General features: G+C 48.0%; 1 protein-coding gene across 1 annotated transcript in view; it reads left to right on the forward strand.

Moving 5' to 3' along the window:
• The window catches only part of BPI (bactericidal permeability increasing protein), a 33727-nt gene extending 14003 nt beyond the window's left edge, over nt 1–19724 (forward strand). The window contains exons 6-15 of the mRNA XM_024239099.2: nt 288–351; nt 2048–2139; nt 6128–6304; nt 7031–7090; nt 8527–8694; nt 9835–9902; nt 13273–13315; nt 16651–16714; nt 17815–17891; nt 19365–19724. Of these exons, the coding sequence (XP_024094867.2) occupies nt 288–351; nt 2048–2139; nt 6128–6304; nt 7031–7090; nt 8527–8694; nt 9835–9902; nt 13273–13315; nt 16651–16714; nt 17815–17891; nt 19365–19403 (852 nt within the window). The 3' untranslated portion in view covers nt 19404–19724. The remainder of the gene's footprint in view (nt 1–287; nt 352–2047; nt 2140–6127; nt 6305–7030; nt 7091–8526; nt 8695–9834; nt 9903–13272; nt 13316–16650; nt 16715–17814; nt 17892–19364) is intronic.
• Nucleotides 19725–20743: the final 1019 nt, after the last annotated feature.

Here is a 20743-nt window from a genome sequence, read left to right on the forward strand (position 1 = left end):
ACACCTTATAAAATAGAAAACATAAACACCCATCAGGAAAGTTCCACACACCAGGGCAGGAAATAGAATGCAGTTATGTAGGCCATACAGTCATATACAGTTATTATTTCTAAGCTACATGTTCAACTCTGAGCTTCCTGGTGGCCAAAAAGAAAAGGGAAACTTGATTGGCTACATAATTTTCAAGAAAACATTCAAGGAAAGCAAGGCATATCTGGCCCGTTATTGCCAAGGGACATTTTTCACTATGGGAAGACCTAACTGATTACTTGTTTGGTTCTCCCCAGGTTTGCGAGAAAGTGACTAATTCTGTATCCTCCGAGCTGCAACCTTATTTCCAGACTCTGCCAGGTGAGGGCTGGATGAGGATCAAGGATAGAAAGGAACAGAAAGGGGAGGGAGTGAGGACGTCAGGATGGATGTGATGGGGCCAGCAAGTTTCCCAGACAGCCCTGGGCCTGGGTGGGAATGAGCAGAGTAGTAGATTATTTTCAAGCGGCAGCTAGCATTGGATCAAGTCCTTGTGCTAGGTCCAGAAGTGAGGAGGACAAACAGCCCATACTGCCTCATTCCCTCAGCTCTGCAAGGGCCAAACAACCAAATACCCCCAGCTCTCTGAGGCCAGAGACACATGACTGGCCTGAGATCTGATATTGGTCACTTCTTTTTGGATCTCAGTTTCCATGTCCTTAAAATGGGGACAATAATCTTCACCCCCAAGTACTTGGCAAGCTGCAAAGAACTGTGGCAGGCATTCAGGAAATTGTCCCCTCTCAGCCTCCCAACACTCCCCTGAGAGAGGCATTATTCTCCCCGTTTTACACAGGAGTAACCTGGCTGGGGTCACACCTGTAATCCCAGCACTTTGGGAGGCCAAGGCAGGCGGACCACCTGAGGTCAGGAGTTCAAGACCAGCTTGGCCAACATGGAGAAACCCTGTCCCTACTAAAAATACAAAAATTAGCCAGGCGTCATGGCAGGTGCCTGTAATCCCAGCTACTTAGGAGGCTGAGGCAGGAGGATCGCTTGAACCCAGGAGGCGGAGGTTGCAGTAAGCCGAGATCATGCCACTGCACTCCAGCCTGGGTGACAGAGCAAGACTCTGTCTCAAAAAAAAAAAAAAAAAAAACGTGAGGAACCTGAGGCTGAGAGAGTAGGTGAGACTTGTCCAGAGTCATGAAGCCATCAAGAAGCAGACGCAAGATACAAATCTGGAGCTAAGGTTTCCTTCACTCCAGAGCCTGGGCTTTCAGCTGCTCTCAGGACTACCTCGCTGTGAAGCCTGGCATGGCTGGCACATAGTATATGCCCATGTAAGAGGCATTTTCTTCCTCCAGAACAGGAGCCCATCCTGGGTAGGTTCAATGCAGCTGCAGTGCCCAAGGTTTGGCCTCAAGAGGCAGGAAAAAGATTTTGGTCTGAATCCCAGCTTCATCACTCACCAACCATTGGATAACTTGGATTTCTGAGACTTGGTTTCTTCCCTGCTAACTGAGAAAAGGGATATTTATTTAATTCTCATTGATTACTACTGGGAAACAGAGAAACTCTTCAGACTTGAGCCAGCCAGGGCTCAGCCTGGGCTATTATCAATGATCCTAACAATGATCCTCTCTGGCTTCTGAGCCTCTGCATGGACAGGGCATTGGGCACCCACTTTCTCTCAAAACCCTCCCAGCATCTGTGAGGTCACTAGGGTTCTCTCTGTTCTACAAATGACAAAAAGTGGCTCAGAGAAGTGCAAGGACTTGTCCAAGGTCATCCAGAGTTTCGTTCAAGCCTAGGTCTCTCTGTGCCCTTGACCCTGTGTCTTAGCGACTCATCTCAGGGCTGTTGGAAGAAGAGAGTAAGGGGGTGTCTGTGAATGTGGGGTGTGGGTTCATTTTCCCTTAAGGCGAGCTCCCTTAAGGAGAGCTCCCTGGAGGAGGTGGGAATGAAACTTGCACTGCAGTTCTTGATTCAATTTTAGGGGATTCTGATCCTGCATTTCAGCTTCCAGTGACGCTGCCATGGGAGCCAGCTCATGGTCCATCTTCTTTCTCTCTAGTAATGACCAAAATAGATGCTGTGGCTGGAATCAACTATGGTCTGGTGGCACCTCCAGCAACCACGGCTGAGACCCTGGATGTACAGATGAAGGTGAGGCTGACACTGAGAATCATACACCCTCACACCTCTGTCTCAGACACTCCAGGGCTCCCCAGTCCTTGGAAACAAACTTTACAATGTCCCCCACTTCCTATCTGACTCACCACCACCCTCTCTACTCTCACCACCTCTCCCTGCTCCAGTCACACTGGCCTCCCCACCATTCCTGAAACACACCATGCCTGCCCCTCCCCAAGGCCTTTGCCCTTGCTTTTTCCTCCGCCTGGGTACTCTCCCCCAGGTTTCCACGCAGCTCTCCCTTGCTTCCTTCAAGTCTTTGCTCAAATATTCCCTCCCTAGAGAGGCCTTCCCAGACCACTCTCGCTGAAATAGCTCTCTCCTCTTCCCCCACATCCTGCTTTATTACCAATACACACACACACACACACACACACACACACACACACACACAGTCTCTAGTCTGTCTCCCTCACTATGATGAGGGAGAAGGGGCTGCGACTGTTTTGTTCACTACCGTATGTGCAGCACCTAGACCAATGCTTGGCACATACTAGGTGCTCAGTAAATTATTTGTTGGATGGGTGGATGGATGGATGGATGGATGGGTGGATGGATATATGGATGGATGGGTAGGTGGATGGGTGGGTGGGTGGGTGGGTTGATGGGTGAGTGGGTAGACAGGTGGATGGGTAAGTGGATGGGAGGTGGGTGCGTTGGTGGGTGGATGGATGGATGGATGGATGGATGGATGGATGGATGGATAGATGGATGGATAAGTGGGTGGATGGGTGGGTGGATGAATGAATGGGTGGGTGGGTAGATGGGTGGGTGGGTAGGTGGATGGGTGAGTGGGTGGGTGTATTGGTGGATGGAAGGGTGGGTGGGTGGGTAGATGGGTGTGTAGGTAGGTGGATGGGTGAGTGGGTGGGTGTATTGGTGGATGGAAGGGTAGGTGGGTGGGTAGATGGGTGGGTAGGTAGGTGGATGGGTGAGTGGGTGGGTGTATTGGTGGATGGAAGGGTGGGTGGGTGGGTAGATGGGTGGGTAGGTAGGTGGATGGGTGAGTGGGTGGGTGTATTGGTGGATGGAAGGGTGGGTGGGTGGGTAGATGGGTGGGTAGGTAGGTGGATGGGTGAGTGGGTGGGTGTATTGGTGGATGGAAGGGTAGGTGAATGGGTGGGTGGAGGAATGGATGGGTGGGTGGGTAGATGGGTGGGCAGGTAGGTGGATAGGTGGGTGGGTGTACTGGTGGATGGATGGATGGATGGATGGATGGATGGATGGATACATGGATAGATGGGTAGGCGGATGAGTGGGTGAATGAATGGATGGGTGGGTGGGTAGATGGGTGGGGGTAGGTGGATGGGTGGGTGGGTGTACTGGTGGTTGGATGGATGGATGGATGAATGGATGGATGGATGGATGGATGGATGGAGTTTTATTTCATGCTGCTCCCTCCCTTACTCACCACCCTCCAACCAGACACATTGGCCTTACACTTCTTCAATAGGTTAAGCTTCCTCTCACCTCAAGGCCTTTGTCCTAGCTGTTCCCTCTGCCTGGTACTCCCTTCCCTCCCAATGCCCACCTCTATCCCGCTGGCTTCTTATAGTACCACGTGGGTCTCCGCTCAGCTGTCACTCCCATAGCAGCCTTCCCTACCACCCCAGCAAGAGTGGGTCCCACTCTGAAATTCATCCCGGATTGTGCCTCCTTCAGTCCTTCCACATTGGTGATTTGCTTGTTTGTTTACAGTTATTTGTTTGTTTCAAAACACATTCAATGTGAAAAAGAAACTTTAGAAACTGCAGAGGAATGCAGAAATAAATATAGGAAAGAAGGAAAAGAAAAAAAAAGAGAGAGAAGAATTACCCGAGTCTACAACCTAGAGATAAGCATCATCAATAAATAAGTGTAGATTCCTCCAACCCTTGTCTTTGCAGAAACAGAGGAAGACACACACACACACACACACACACACACACACACACAGAGAGAGAGAGAGAGAGAGAAAGAGAGAGAGAGAGACAGAAACAAATGTACACGTATATAGATACAAAAACAAATACAAAACCCACAATATAGAAACAGGAAAAAAGGCACACATATGTACTCACATACAGACAACAAAATACACACAGACATACATTTTGCATGTGTCATATTATATATTCTGCTTTACAACTTTAAAAACTCGACATGTATCATAGGAACATCTTTGCCATCCATGAAATGTCCTCTTGCAGCCCTTTACTAGCTGCTTGGATTTTCAGCGGACCGCTTGTGATAAGGTACGAGGACAGTGCCCCCTCCTGGGACACTTGGGCTTTCCTTTTTTTTTTTCCACAAACGTAACCAAAGCTACAGTGATCATCCTTGCAATAGTGTCTCTGTCCATCCTTGAGTAGTTCCTAGAAGTGGAATTGCTAGACCAAATGGCATACTAAGAAAAAAAAATGAATACCCACATATATCTAAGTGATACAACAGAGTAAAAGATTAAAACAATAAGTAATTATCCTCAGTGAATAAGAAAGGTCTTGTTTATCTCCTGGGCTCCTGCCCAGAGTTGATCACTGACAACCATGGAGTTTGTTAACCTCCCAGGTCCCTGGTTCTAAGCACTCACATAAATGCATAAGAAAATCCATCTAGATTTTGCTGATGATCTACATGAATGGATACACACTGTTCTTCCACTTGCTTTTCTCACTTAACAATATGTATTAAAGATAATTCCTAGTCAGTACATAGGTCCATCTTTGTTATTATTATTTGAGATGGAGTTTTGTCTTGTTGCCCACGCTGGAGTGCAATGGCGCGACCTCCACTCACTGCAAACTCTGCCTCCCAGGTTCAGGTGATTCTCCTGCTTCAGCCTCCGGTCACTGGGATTACAGGCTCCCGCCACCACGCCTGGCTAATTTTTTGTATTTTTAGTAGAGATGGGGTATCACCGTGTTGGCCAGGCTAGTCTCAAATTCCTGACCTTAGGTGATCCACCTGCCTTGGCCTCCCGAAATGCTGGGATTACAGGCGTGAGCACTGCTCCCAGCCCATCTTATTATTATTAAGAGTTGCATGTATTCCATAATGTGGAGGTTATGTTTGTTAATTTTAAGTAATAAAATAATTCTAAAGTACAGAGAATGCTATACACTTCCAAGTACCCAACACACAGATTTAAGAAATCTTACCATTTTGTCATATTTGCTTCTGATTTTTTAAAAAATAAAAAACATTGTAGAAATAACCAACAAGTCCCCCTTGGGTGCCTCTCCCCCCACCCCAGAGCCATGTTGATGATGTTGGTGTGTGTCCTTCTTGCCTGTGTTTTTATACTTTTTATGGGCCTTTAAATTTTACATAAGTGGTATCCTACCATATGTATCCATGTATAATTTGGTTTTTTAAGCTCAACATTTATTTGTTAAATAAATGATCTGCTTTTGCAACATATTGCCAAATTGCTTTTCAGAAACATAAAGAACAACTTTAACAGCTTATGAGTGCTCTCACCAAACACTGGGTAGCATCAGTTTAAAGCACACACAACTCTCAAAACAATTTACCTCTTTTCCCATTTTGCTAACTTTATAGACGAAACAAACAGGATTTCACTGTTCTTTTCATAGCGTTTCTGTGCTTACTAGCAAGGTTGAGGTTGAGACAATAGAGTGGTTAGGAGAACGTTCACTGGACATTGGAGGCCTGGGTTCAATTTCTGGCTCTGCCACTTACCAGCTGTGTGACCTTGGGCAAGTCACTTCACCTCCCTGTTCCTCAGTGTCCTCTCCTATACGATGAGCATAATTATACTTGCCTTCCCAGGACTGGCATGAAAGGCACTTAGAAAGTAATGCCCAGGAGGCATTTGATGCTACTGTTAGTTTCCAGTCATTGCTTTTTCCTTTGCAAGTGTACAATTGGTGTCTTCAGCCCATTTTTTCCTGGATGGAGATGTTGACTTATAATTCCTGAAGAATATCTGGGCTCACTCTGTTGCTTCTACCCCCAGGGGGAGTTTTACAGTGAGAACCACCACAATCCACCTCCCTTTGCTCCACCAGTGATGGAGTTTCCCACTGCCCATGACCGCATGGTATACCTGGGCCTCTCAGACTACTTCTTCAACACAGCTGGGCTTGTATACCAAGAGGCTGGGGTCTTGAAGATGACCCTTAGAGATGACATGGTAAGGCCGGGCTGTGGGTGGGTGTGGGAGGAGCACTGGACCCAGAATCCTGTAGACCTTCCAGACAAATCTGGAAAAACTTTTCTCACATTGGAGGAGGTTAAAGTGTTGACTCTAGAGTCAGCTAGAGCTGAGTTCCAATATCGGCCCCACCCCTCTCCAGCTGGGTGACCCAGGTCAATTACTGTACCTCTCAGAACTTGTTTTGTCATCTGTAAAACACCAATAACTGGTTTTCTCCAAAGGGTGTCGTGAGGATTCAATGAGATAGTAATGCCTGATTAAATTAGATATTAGTCTATGAGAGGACCGAACACAGAGCTTTGAATGTAGGAAGTGATGAATAAGAAACATAAGGGCTACATTGATGAGTACTTGTCAGATTCTGTCATCCAGTCCTAGCATCATGCTAAGGCAGAGGCAGACTTCCTGGAAATGGGGCATCCTATGAGATTGGTTTGTGGGCAGATTGGGCTTTCTCAGGAGCAAAAAACAAGCAGGCGGTCACTGACCAGCTCCTGACCATTCTGGGCCAACTGCTGCAGAAGGTGTGGTTTGGCTTCCAGGATGGTTGCTGCAGAATTTGTGGGTCAGTGCTCTGTTGTCACATAGGGGCTGGCCACTGTCTGTGTGTGCAGTCAGCCTCTCACCCCGATACAGAACTCACCCCTTCCGCTCCGTCTATAACAGCATCCTCCGAGATCCTTTTCTCATCTCTTGCTACAGATTCCAAAGGAGTCCAAATTTCGACTGACAACCAAGTTCTTTGGAACCTTCCTACCTGAGGTATGGAAGACCTTGCTTTCCTTTAGTGAGCCCGGGGGTTCTGGGAGGACAGGGCTTTGCTGAGTGGATGATGAGAGCCCTCCACCCAACATACACACACAAGATCCAGAAACAACCCAGCACGAAAGGGTGGAAATAGCTTCATCCCCAGAACAGAGAAAAGCTCCAAGCGCCCAGTTGACCAGGTGTGGGAGTAGATGCTGGCAGGAGGTGGAGGGAGGGTTTTTCATGCAATAAGTTTTTATTGAATGCCCACCATGTGCCTGGGGCCCTGTGCTGGGAACCCAACAAAATAGGCCACCTCCCTACCCTCCTGGAGCTCCCCAGATGAGTGGAGAGAGAAAAATATCATCCAGATACCCAAAACAATAACAAAAATAATGTGGACTCTTACCAGTGAAACCAACAGGTGGATGAGGTTACTTTAGACAAGGTGGTCAAGGAGGGCCTCTGTCTTTATCTGCTCAGGCTACCATAATAAAATGCCACAGACCAGGTGGCATAAACAACAGAATTTATTTCTCATAGCTCTCGAGACTGGAAGTTCAAGGTTAAAGTGTCAGCAGATTTGGTTTCTAGTGAGGGCTCTCTTCCTGGCTTGCAGACTGCCTCCTTCTTGTCGTGTCCTCACAGGGCCATTTCTCAATGTGTGCATGGTGGCGGGCAGGAGAGAGCTCTCTGATGTCTTTTCTTATAAGGACACTAACTCTATCAGATCAGGGCCTGACTGTTATGAACTCACTTAACCTCAGTTACTTCGTTAGAGGCCCTTCTCCAAATGCAGCCACACTGGGAATTAGGGTTTCAACATATGAATTTGGGAAGACACATTCTGTTCATAGCAGCGTCTCTGGTGGTGAAACCCCAGAAATTTCTATACAGAGAAGCTCTGGTTGGGGGGAGAGGTGTGGCTGCTAGGGGTATCCAGGAGGGTTGTCTTGAAGCTTCATTTGCATAACAATCACATTATTTTTACTCAGACTGTGGGTTTACCTGGGGGAAGATCAGAGACTAAGAGAGAGGGGAAGATGGTCACCAAGGCCCTCCTTAGTTCCCCCTTGAAGCCACTACTGCTCTCTGAGAAAGTAACATCTGCAGAGACCTGAAGGAAGGGAAAGAGCCGAGAGAGAAGAATGCGAGGAAAAGTATCTAACAAGGGGGAACAGAGAGTGCAAAGGATTTTAGATGGCAAGAGAGCTTGTTGAGTTTGAGGCACAGAAAGAGTTCCATGTGGCTGGAGATGGAAGACAAAAGGCAGAGGCACATGTGGTGATGTTGGCAGGGTGCCAGCTGGCAGACTGTGCAATCTTAGGATTTATTCTAAGAGTAATGGGAAGACATTGAAGGTATTTAAGTAGGGGCAGGCCAAGGTAGGATTCAGAAACATTTTAACAGAAACTCCTCCTTTCGTTGGTTGTCTCCACTGGGGGCTGCAGGTGGCCAAGAAGTTTCCCAACATGAAGATACAGATCCATGTCTCAGCCTCCACCCCGCCACACCTGTCTGTGCAGCCCACCGGCCTTACCTTCTACCCTGCCGTGGATATCCAGGCCTTTGCCATCCTCCCCAACTCCTCCCTGGCTTCCCTCTTCCTGATTGGCATGGTAAGCAGTTCCTGGGTGTGGACAGATGAGGAGCCCCAGACAATCCCAAGAGCACTGTCTTTGGAGTCAGGAGACCATGTGAATCCTGTCCGGATTCAAACCTGGACTGTGTCACTCCGGAGCCTGAGGCTTGAGTCACTGTACTCAATGGTGCCGGCTCCTGGAGATATTCATTCACCCAGCTATTCACTAGTGCATTTGTTTACTTATTCATTATTCATTCAGTCAATTTCTCATTCATTCAATTATTCATTCCATGTTGGCTTGAAATATGTGTACTGTTCCAATTCATCCACTTATATCTTTAGTCATTCAATTATTAATTCATTCAGTTATTTATTAGATTGTTGACTTGAAATATGTTATACATTTTCTGATTCCCACATGCATTCATTTATTCAATTATTCGTTTACATATACCTTTGTTCAATTGATCATTCATTTGTATATTTGTTCATTTATTTGCCCATCATTTATTCGTTCATGCATATCTTTGTTATTCTTTCATTCACATATTTTTTAATCCTTCATTTGCCTCAGTTTTCACTCCATTGTTGATTTATGCATTCATCCCTTTGATCACTCCATCACTCCGCAAAGATTTGGTGGCACCCATATGGCCACTGAGGGCATGGTTCAGACACTCTCTGCACCAGGAAGCACTTAGAGGCCTTAGGCAGGTCTACTGGGTCTCCCAAGCTGAGACCTGTTATTCCCACTGTTATTCCCCTGTTATTCTGTCTCAGGACAGAATAGGTCCTAAGGGGTCATCCAAGACCACACAGACTGCACAGAACAGCTGAGGTGGGAACCCAGGACTTCCTCCTCATATTTTTTGAATGAATTAATGAGTGAGGGACTGTGAGAATGGGGCTGGCCTGTCTTTTGCAGCCTCTCCGAGAGTGGCCCAAGAACTCTGAAATGGTCCTGGAAGTAGAGAGAGAAAATGGAAATTGACAGTTTAGGACTCACCAGCCACAAAGCCAAGGGAAGTCTCCCCACTCCTCCGGCTCTGTGGGCCTGACCCCATGGTGTATGCTGCCCTGCTGAGCCGTTGTGAAGCTGACCCTTCTTGGTTTGGAGGCCTTGCAGCCAGGTGCCTGGGTCAGGGCCCTTCACCCTGGGTTGTTGTCTTGGCAGCACACAACTGGTTCCATGGAGGTCAGCGCCGAGTCCGACAGGCTTGTTGGAGAGCTCAAGCTGGATAGGTAAGTGGGCCTGTGAGGAGAGGAGGGGGCTGGCCCTCTGTCCTTGGTGTCCGTGGGATGACAGTGGCCCTGTGATGTACAGAAGCACTGCATTGTTGCTTTCCTGTTGGCTCATCACATTAAAACCTCAAAGAGTGTGCGATGGCCACAGTATCCCCATTTTGCAGACCATGAAGCTGATCCTCAGAGAAAAAGTGACTTGCTCGAGGTCACACATCGTAGGTGACCAACCATCTCAGCTTACCCATAAATGTCCCGGTTCTAGCAGTGACAGTCCTGTGTTCTGGGATATGGCCAGTCCTCATGGCTGGGAGGCGTCAGCTGATGATCCCCACTGAACCACAACAGCGTCCAGTCACTGCATGTCCCTGGCTTTCCTTGACACTAGGAAATCCTGCTTCAACTTCTTCTCACCCCATCCTTGGGACTTTAACCACTGTCCTCTGCTGGGAGACTCTAGAATCCACAAGGCCCTGATTTCAGTCCTGGCAGGGGAGTTTGTGGTTAGGAGTGTGGCCCCGACATGAGGCTGCCTGTGTTAGAAGTGTGGCTCACCTTGGCAAGCACCGAAACGCTGCCAACTTCAGTTCTCCAACTGTCAAATAAGCCCAGTAAGGCCAGGCGCGGTGGCTCACGCCTGTAATCCCAGCACTGTGGGAGGCTGAGGCAGGTGGATCACCTGAGGTCAGGAGTTTGAGACCAGTCTGGCCAACATGGTGAAACCCTGTCTCTACTAAAAATAAAAAATTAGCCGGGCGTGGTCAGGTGCCTGTAATCCCAGCTACTGGAGATGCTGAGGCAGGGGAATGGCTTGAACCTGAGAGGTGGAGGTTGCAGTGAGCTGAGATCGCCCCATTGCACTCCAGCCTGGGAGACAGAGTGAGACTCCATCTCAAAAAATAAAAAATAAGCCCAGTAATTACTTTGCCAACAGCATCATTGTTAGCTGAAATGAGGTATTAATATGTGTTGAAGTGTTTAGAACACTTCCAGGGATAGAATAAACACTCAATATGCAAGAGGGAAAGAGAAACACAAATGCAGAAAGAGAGAAATACAGGGCCAGGCATGAGGGCTCACGCCTCTCTCCCAGCACTTTGGGGGGCCATGGCGGGAGGATCGTCTGAGCCCAATAGTTCAAGACTAGCCGGGGCAACATAGTGAGACATCATCTCTACCAAAAAAAAAATTGTTTTAATTAGCCAGGCATGGTGGTGCATGCCTGGGGTCCCAGCTACTCGAGAGGCTGAGGTGGGAGGATCACTTGAGCCTGGCAGGTCGAGGCTGCAGTAAGCCATGTTCCAGCCACTGTACTCCAGCCTGGGCAACAGAGCAAGACCCTGTCTCCAAATAAATAAATAAATAGATTTTTAAAAGTAAAAGAAATACAGAAAGGGAGTTTGAGACTTAGAGAAAGAGACAGAGACACAGAGAGTGACACTCAGAGAAGGAGACAGACACAAAGGAAGGAGGGGAGGGGAGAGATGTAGAAAAGGAAAGGTAGAGACAGAGGGAGACACTCAGAGAGACAGAGAGAGAGAGCCGGGGGGCAGAGAGAAAGAGACACCGTATGCAAGCAGATGTGATGGCCCCCCGCAGTTAGACCTGGCACCCACCTCTTCAGCACGTTTGCGCTGTTTTCACGCAGCCTTGACCCACATCCCTGCCCAGTCCCACCCTCTCCCTGGCACCAAGCCGTCCTTCTTCACCTTGAGACGAGCCCCAGAGGTTTATTTGCTGCTCATTTCTCCTGGCCTCATGTTGACAAGCATTACTGCTTCAGAAACGTATAGATTTAATTTCTTTTAAACACCCATGGGCCTCTAAAGTAAAGGAGCTGGAGAGGATACAGCTGGGTGTGGGCTGAGCACAGGCTTTCTGGAATATGCAGGGGATGGGGATAGGGTGTGAGAATCCACAGAGCAGAAATCCTGGGGCTACTGACTCTTGAGGAGCAAGGGCAAGTTTTTAAGCTTTGTACAGTGTTGGAGACAACCTAGGCTTTGCCTTCAAGAAGCCCTGTTTGAAACCCTGCTTTATTTTATTTATTTTAGACAGAGTTTTGCTCTGCCGCCCAGGCTGGTGTGCAGTGGCATGATCTCAGCTCACTGCAACCCCCGCCTCCTGGGTTCAAGCAATTCTCCTGCCTCAGCCTCCTGAGTAGCTGGGACTACAGGCGCACACCAACACACCTGGCTAATTTTTGTATTTTCAGTAGAGACGTGGTTTCCCATGTTGGCTAGGCTGGTCTCGAACTCCTGACTTCAAGTGATCTGCCTGCCTCAGCCTCCCAAAAGTGCTGGGATTACAGGCATGATTCACTGTGCCTGGCCAAAACTCTGCTTTATTACAGCCTGGGCAACATAGTGAGACCCTGTCTCTACAAAAAAATTTTTAAAAATTAGCTGGGCATGGTGGCACATACCTGTAATCCCAGCTACTTGGGAGGCTGAGGTGGGAGGATCACCTGAGCCCAGGGAGGTTGAGGTTGCAGTGAGCTGTGATTTTGCTGTGTAGTGCAGCCGTGACTACACTCTAGCCTGAGCTAGTGAGACCCCATCTCAAAGAAGAAAAAAACAAACAAACTGTGCTTTGCTAATTGTTAGCTGTGTGACCTTGGACCATTGCTTGACCTCTGAGTGTCAGTTTTCTCATCTGTAAAAATGAGTGTAATGGCTCTTGCCTCTTGTAATGTTACTGGGATTCAGTGGGATAAAGCGCCCAACACAGCTAATGAATGGTTGGGGTTCAATAAACAGCCATATGTTCCCCCCTTCCTCTGAGATCACTGTTAAAAATGTCATAAAGGCCTTAAAGGGAAAATAGTATATTGGCTCAGGTAACTGAAAAATCCAAGGTTTTCAGGCAAGGAAAGACCCAGGTGCTCAAATGATGTCCTTAGGAATCTGTCTCCATCTCTTGGCTTTGCTATCCTCTGTGCTGGCTTCATTGCCCAGCAGGCTGTCACCAAGTGGTGGCAAAATAGTCACCAGGAGCTTCCTTATTTTCCCAGAGAAAAGAGAATACCTCATTCCCAATATTCCCAGCAGAAGTCCTGGGACTGACTTTCACTGGGCCAGCATAGGTCAGAGGTACGTCCTTGCAGCAATGACTGTGGCAGGAGAGGTGGACTATGCCCTTTGGCCAGCATGGCCCAGAGCTCAGTGTGGGGTCAACGGCACTAGCAATGCAGGGAATGTGTGAATTCTCCAAAGGCAACATCAGGGGGCTGTGACCCGTGGAAGGGGAGTGGATACTGGGTGGGAAAACCGGGCAGTATCCACCAGAGTGGGTCTCTCCTCTCTAGAGACTAGGTTCTCACGCTAGTCAGGCAATTGGTGGTCTCAGTCCCCTCTTCCCTCTCTCACAGGCTGCTCCTGGAACTGAAGCACTCAAATATTGGCCCCTTCCCGGTGAGTCTGAGGCCCTTGGTGGCTTCCTCCTCCTGACCTGGCGGGGGGAGGGGGACATGTCATAGGCTCGAGGCATTATTTAAGAGGCTGCTGGCTCATTTGCATCTAATTTGGTTGTGAATTGATGGTTCGAGGAGCTTGGTGGGCAGAGGGATCTGAGCCAGAATCCCTGCTCCATGCCTACTGTGAGGCCTTGGGCAAGTCACTTCCCTTTTCTGAACTCCAGACCTTCCCCACCTAAGTGAGTGTAGTATGGTTCAAATGGGATTAAACATGCAATCTGGTAGAGAAAATCTGCTCAACAAATGTTTGTTGGATGAACAAATGAATTACTTTATTGAGCACCTATTATGTGCCAAGTACTCTTCCAAGTGTGGGGTAGGCTGATGCACAAGACCGGGAAGTGATGCCTTCCCAGAGCCTTACATGGCAGTGAGAAGACAGCACAATAAGAAATGAAAGGCCAGGCATGGTGGCTCATGTCTGTAATCCCAGCACTTTGGGAGGCCGAAGCAGGAGGGTTGCTTGAGGCTAGGACTTCCAGACCAGCCTGGGCAACATAGCAAGACCTCATCTCTTATAAAAAATAAAAATTAGGTGGGTGTGGTGGCATGCACCTGTAGTCCCAGATACCTGGGAGTCTGAGGCAGGAGGATGGCTTCAGCCCGGGAGTTCTAGGTTGCACAAGCTAAGATCATGCTACACTGTGCTCCAGCCTGAGTGACAGAGTGAGATCTTGTCTCAAAAAAAGAAAAAAAAAAAAAAGAGAAGATCATTTCAGTCACAATCAAAGCTATAAAAACCAAAGCGGGGATGGGCAGAAAGTGATGAGGGAGAATGAAGAGTCGGAAGATGTGATCAGGGAGGGCCTCTCCGAGGAGGTGATGTTTGGACTGAAGGAGGAGAAGGAGCCAGCAGAGGAAACAGCAGGGGCCAAGGCCCTGTCGTGGGGACAAGCTTGGTGCGTTTGGGGAATGAAGGGAGCCTGTGTGTCTGGAGCAGAGTGAGTAGGGGGCATCGGAAGAGATGTGGCCAGAGGGACAGGCATGGGCTGGCTCATCCAGGGCCTTCCGAGCTGAGCTAGAGGAGGGGAGAATGTTGTGTTGCACAGGCAGTGAGAAGCCGGTGTGCTGTTTCCCTGCAGGGAGTGCTGTGAGTGGATTTAGACCTTTGTAAAAGCTTCCTCTGGCTGGGGTGGGGGGATGGATTACAGACAAGGGGTCAGTGGGGAGGCTGATGTGTTTGTCCACGTGAGATGCTGGGGGGTTGGGACTCAGCCAGGCAGAGGAGAAAGATGGTGGATTGGAGACATATTTTGGAAGTAGATTTAGACAGAACTTAGTGAGAGATGTGAGCCTCTTTTATAAGGTGCATTTAAATATTTAACGAATATATGTTGCACACCTTCTTTTGCACCCAGCACCATACTAGGCACAGTGGGGTATAACATGTGGTCAATGTCTGGCAGATTTAGACACAGCACAGAAGCCTCCCTCATGGCTGTGTGGTGAGGAAAAGGATTGTCCAGGTGACTTCTAGGGTTCTGGGTGGAGCAGTTGGATGAATGGCAGAGCTACGTACTGACATGGAGAAAGGGCTGGTAGGAGAGGGAGGAGCAGGGAGAAGCCCAGCTCAAGTAGGTGGTTCCCCTGCCCAGGAATCACTGCTCATCATTAAGTAGATTTGCCCCTGCTGCCCTCACGAGGGGCATTGATGACGAGTTGCCCCTGTTAGTAGTAAGTAGTCGTCCATGCTGTTCAACACCAGCCACACAGAGTGTCTGCCCTGTGTCTAACATCAGAAGCTGCGATCTGCTGATCCTGTCCAGGGTCTTGCTACATTGACCTGAATCTCCTGGTAGGCTCTGGTTGAATCCCAGTTTCTGCTGCTCTGGAGAACATTTCCTTAGATTCCCAAGATGCCCCCAAGTTCCCCACCAAGTGAGTGCCTTGTAAGCCCCCCAAGCCCAAAGTCATACCGTCCCAGTGTCCCCTTCAAATCTGATAAAAATCCAGCCAGTCATTTCTACCGAATGAGATTCCTAATGAAAGGACCAAATGCAAACTCATTGTATTTTCATGGACTTACTGGTTCCAAGCCTTTCTTGGTGGCTTGAATAAGTCCATAACTAATTTCTACTTCTGTAGAAACCAGAAATGTTAAGTTCCCAGGATTCACGGGAAGGAGGCACTGCATTTGGTGAGCCCAGGGAATAACAGGCCAGGAAAAGAGACTCAATTGTTCCAGAAACAAAAATGTATATATTTACTAATTGTAAATGTCACAACTACAGGCAAGCATCTTGAGGGTTTTACACTATTTTTAATTTTTTTTTATTTTTGCCAAAGAAAAATATATGCACTATAGGGCAATCAGAACCTACAGATTTACAAAAGAAAGAAAATAAAAACCATGCATATTTTCATCACTTAGTTAATAATTTGGAGTATATCCTCCCTGACCTTTTGCTATGCCCATTTAATTAAAAAATGGAATAATGTGATTTCTATAGCCTGGTTCTCCTCACTCAAAAACATATCATGGTTATGTATGTGTTGTTACTTACATTTCTACAATATCATTCTTAACAGTTGCATAATATTTCCTTCTATTAAAGTATTACCATTTCCCACCAAGTGATTCCCCTATTGTTGGACATGGAGGTTGCTTTTAATTTATTGTTTTGGATAAATTTGTTGCTTTGGTCAACATTCTTGCATCCACATTTTTTCCTACACCCTACATTATTTCCTTAGGATAAATTCCTTAGAGGCATGTTTGCTAGCCCAAAAGGCACACAGGGGTCTTGCTATGCTGCCCAGGCTGGTCTTGAACTCCTTCTGGTCTCAAGTGATCTTCTCACCTCAGCCTCCCAAAGCACTGGTGTTATAGTCATGAACCACCAAGCCCAACCAGGCACACACAGACTTTTGATGAGCATTGTGCCAAATAGCCCTCAAAGAGGTTGATTCGATTTGCCCTCTTACTGCAGTGTCTGAGAGGACGCATTTTTTAAGCCAAGCTTTTCCCATTTAAATACTCTTTGATGACCTTCCTCATCATTGTCGTGAGTTGTAAGGCCTTGCACCTTACAACTGAGAACATGCTTTACATCTGGAACCATCAGAGCAAAAGAAGCCACTTCCGTGACCTTGATTGGGCTGCCAAGTGTTCACATATCACTTGCGTCCACCTCTCAGCAGTTTTCCCAACTGTGCGGTTGCTGAGCAGCGCTGGGGGAAACGAGGGTGACAGAGGTGGGGTGATGAGGACTGCCGGTCCCACAGGGTACTGGCGATGCAGGGCCATCCTCCCATCCTCCCTCCGATTTCCAGGTTGAATTGCTGCAGGATATCATGAACTACATTGTACCCATTCTTGTGCTGCCCAGGGTTAATGGTAAGGAACTTTGAAGAAACCATTCGTTTTCAGTCACGGGGGAAGAGGGTGGGGTTGATTACCTACAGCCACCTGATACCTGGCCCAGGTATGAGGGCTGGGCAGTGGTGATGTCAAGTGAACTTCAAATGGCATCTGACCCAGAAATGGATGGAACAAAAAGGGAACTCACGTGGGTTGACTTGCTACACATGGGTTGATTCATTATTGCATGAGTTTGTCCTTACAAAACCCTCATGAGATGAAGGATTATTAACATCTCCAACTTTTATGGCAGGAAGCGGAAGAACAGAATGGTTTAGTGACTTACGTCACAGAGCAGGCAAGAGGTGGGGCATGGGTTTGATCCTAGCGGTGAAAACAAAGCCCATGGTCTTTTTCCAACTCTGGAAGAAGGATGAAGGGGTTCCCTGATAACCCCTCCCAGAGCTTAGATCACCACACTGGTAAGAGCTTCAGGCAGGCCGGCAACCTGACCTTCGAGAGCGAGGGGCAAAAGTACAAATAGAGGCCCATATAACCTGTGACTAGGATATTTAGAACTTACCAATTAATCCAACAAATTATCATATGAAATATGATACATCAGTCCTGGGATCTGTCCTCCTGCCTTGACAAATGTAGCTTTGTAATGACCTGGAAGGCCACGTTCTAATTTAGAGTTCTCCAAAGTTCCATGTCAGAATGTGGACATGGGCGCTTGCCCTGGCCACTGTCCACCTCTGGCTTTATCCTAAATGTTGAGGGGTTTCATGCCCACATGCATAAATACCCCTATTACACACCACTCTCTATTCACACCATTGCAAGCAGCAGATTTTTGGTTTAGTGTGTACCAGCGGTGCTGCACCCTCAGGAGGGCCATCATGGAGATGGAGTCCACGCAGGTGCTAGAAGTGGACTTGGGGCTGATGGACAACAGGTGGGAGGTACGGACTCCAGGGCAGCCTTCCTTTCAGGCATGTATGCCCGTGCCAGTCCCTACCTAGGGCCAGGCGTGCCGGTTCAGGGAAGCTGTCTACCCAGGCTCTCTGGCCCTCCCTCCTCCCCTGCCCTTCTCTTTCTTTTCTCCTGGTCCTCACCATCAGTCTCTGTCACAGAGAAACTACAGAAAGGCTTCCCTCTCCCGACGCCGGCCAGAGTCCAGCTCTACAATGTAGTGCTTCAGCCTCACCAGGTGAGTCCCGGAGTCTTTTCCACAAATCTCCCCTAACGATAGTGACCAATAGCAGCCTATGGCTGCAATGCTTCCTGCATGCCAAGCCCTGTGTCGAGCGCCTTCTACCCTTACAACAACCCTGGGATGTGGGTGCTGTTAAAAAACAAAGAAAGACCAAGGTTCAGAAAAGCCACACAGTGTTAAATGAAGTCCAGATTCAATGCCAGGCTCCCGGCTTTGAACCGTCACTGCATCGTTCCCATGCTACACTCGGCAAAAATGAAATGCATTTGTGGGCCAAACAGCCTCTTTTATAAGGCGCATTTAAATATTTAACGAATATATGTTGCACGCCTTTTGCACCCAGCATCGTACTAGGCACTGTGGGGTATAACATGTGGTCGATGTCTGGCAGATTTAGACACAGCACAGAAGGCTCCCTCGTGGCTTTCGCCCAGGCTGACCTCCATCTGCATTTGACACTGATGCCCTTCCTGGGCATGCTTTCTTCTCTTAGTTTCCAGCACTCCCCTAGCTCCTGGTTGTCTACCCGCCACCTCCTCTGCTTGTTCTCCTGCCCCTTCTCTGCAAGCTGGAGATCTCCAGAACCCCTCCCCAGGCCTCTTCTCTTCCCCCGCCATTGGCTAGCCTTCGTCACTCTTGTCAACCTCTTCAGGCTTAGCTGCCACCTGTGTGCCACCCAATGTCCCAGACATGCTTCCAGTCTTTTTATTTTTTTCCAAACTCTCAGCTTGTGCATTCGCAGGCTCCCTCAATGTCTCCACCCTGAGGCCTCTTAAACCCAGCATGTCCCCACAAAGCTGTCACCTCCGCAGCGAAACCATCACCCAGCATTGCATTTTTCACCTTGGTCAAAGGCTTTCCTGATAACTTGTGGCCCTCCTGGGGAGCCTCGCATCACCCAGATCCCTCCCTCTCCCTTTTCCCCAATGTCCAGCACATCAATCCTCAATTCTTTAGACCAGGGAGCTAATTAATGGGGCTGAGAGACTGTAGAAAAATAACCAAGAGTGCATAGGAAACACATACCGCATGTTCCCCACATTTTACCAAGTTCGTGCTTTAAAAAAAATGACCCATGGCACAATTTAATTTCTTCATTTCTAAAAATCCTGAGTGAAGGACACAAAGGAGCAGAGAGAAGTGGTTTTGCAGCCTTGATTGGAACAAGCGCTCCCTTGAGCTGCCATGAAGCAGGGATGACAAATGAAGGCCTCTAAAACAGCCCGGGGGGTCTCCGTGTCTGAGAAGGAGGCAGCTTCCAGGGAAGCTGCTGACAGATTCGCAGACGTTGGCAGCTGTTGATGTGTAGATCTGGGCAGCGAGACACTGAGTGACCCCCACTGGCCCTGCCTTTCTCCTTCCCAAGAGGCAGGCTCCCAAAATGTCCTTCTTAAAACTCCAGTAGCTCCACACTCACAAACAAGGGGTGCATCTTCAACTGGTGACAACATTCCCATCTCTCCCTAGAACTTCCTGCTGTTCGGTGCAGATGTTGTCTATAAATGAAGGCACCAGGGGTGCCGGGGGCTGTCAGCCACACCTGTTCCTGATGGGCTGTGGGGCACGGGCTGCCTTTCCCCAGGGAATCCTCTCCAGATCTTAACCAAGAGCCCCTTGCAAACTTCTTCGACTCGGATTCAGAAATGATCTAAACACGAGGAAACTTTATTCATTGGAAAAGTGCATGGTGTGTATTTTAGGGATTATGAGCTTCTTTCAAGGGCTAAGGCTGCAAAGATATTTCCTCCAGGAATTGTGTTTCAGTTGTAACCAAGAAATTTCCATTTGTGCTTCACGAAAAAAAACTTCTGGTTTTTTTCCTGTGGATTCTGTGTGCTGGTATTGTTTCTTGTTTTATGTTCATTTATTTATTATTCATTGGCTGTAACCAATGTGGCCGGCAGTGCCAGTTTATAGCACAGATACAATCATCTCTTTTTATTTCTATAATTAATCTCTGGAATCCCCACAGCCTCCATTAACAGAAAGTCTCATTGTTCCAAATGTCCTTGGGATTTTCTTAGTCCAAATTCCTACCGTCACACAGAGAGGGTCTGGAGAGTGGGTCAGTCCACTATGCTGTTGTTCTTTCCACTACCACATGATGTGGCTGTTGACCGGTCATTCTGCACAGCCCATTGTCCTGTGTAGTCACCCGTCCACTAGGACTGTTGCTCCCGTCACTACCACAGAGTGTCGCTGTTGAAAAGCTAGCCTGCACAGCCTGCCTTCCCTGCCCCACACTTGGGCTCCCCCTTTCATCCATGTTCTCCTGCCCAGCCATTGTCCCCAAAAGCAGAAGAATGGGCCAGGTGACAGAGTCCATTGGGGTTTTCTGCTTCAGTCACATCTTTGGGTGCAATTAGCACTTCCCCATGACTCTCCCAGCCCTGGTGTGGAAGCCAGATCACCAATCCAGACTGTCTTTGAAATTCTGGAGAGTTTCCTTGGGGGCTTTGGGCCATTTCCTGCCATGGGACATCAGAGGGGGCTATCTCAGCCCATGAGATGGGGTTTTATGGATTGTACTTCAAATTGATTGAGGAGTCCTGGAAGGCCTTTCTACGCTGCTGACATTTGCTCTGAGACCATAAGGATGAGCAACAACACACTGGAGGAGTTTGATGCAGATGGTGGAGTGGGGGACCATATGACCAGATTTAGTTTTTAAAATGTTTTATTGTGACTTCTGAAAGCATCAGAAGGACAAGAGGGCAAGGGATGAACACAAATTAGGAATGTGTTGTTATTCAAGCTTCAACCAGGTTGGTGATGGTAAAATTGAAGAGAAGCATTTATAGCGAGCAAAAGCAGATAAAGGGTATTTATTTTATTTATAAAGAAAA

Source organism: Pongo abelii, chromosome 21, assembly GCF_028885655.2.
Source record: "Pongo abelii isolate AG06213 chromosome 21, NHGRI_mPonAbe1-v2.0_pri, whole genome shotgun sequence".
NCBI classification, from domain to species: domain Eukaryota; kingdom Metazoa; phylum Chordata; class Mammalia; order Primates; family Hominidae; genus Pongo; species Pongo abelii.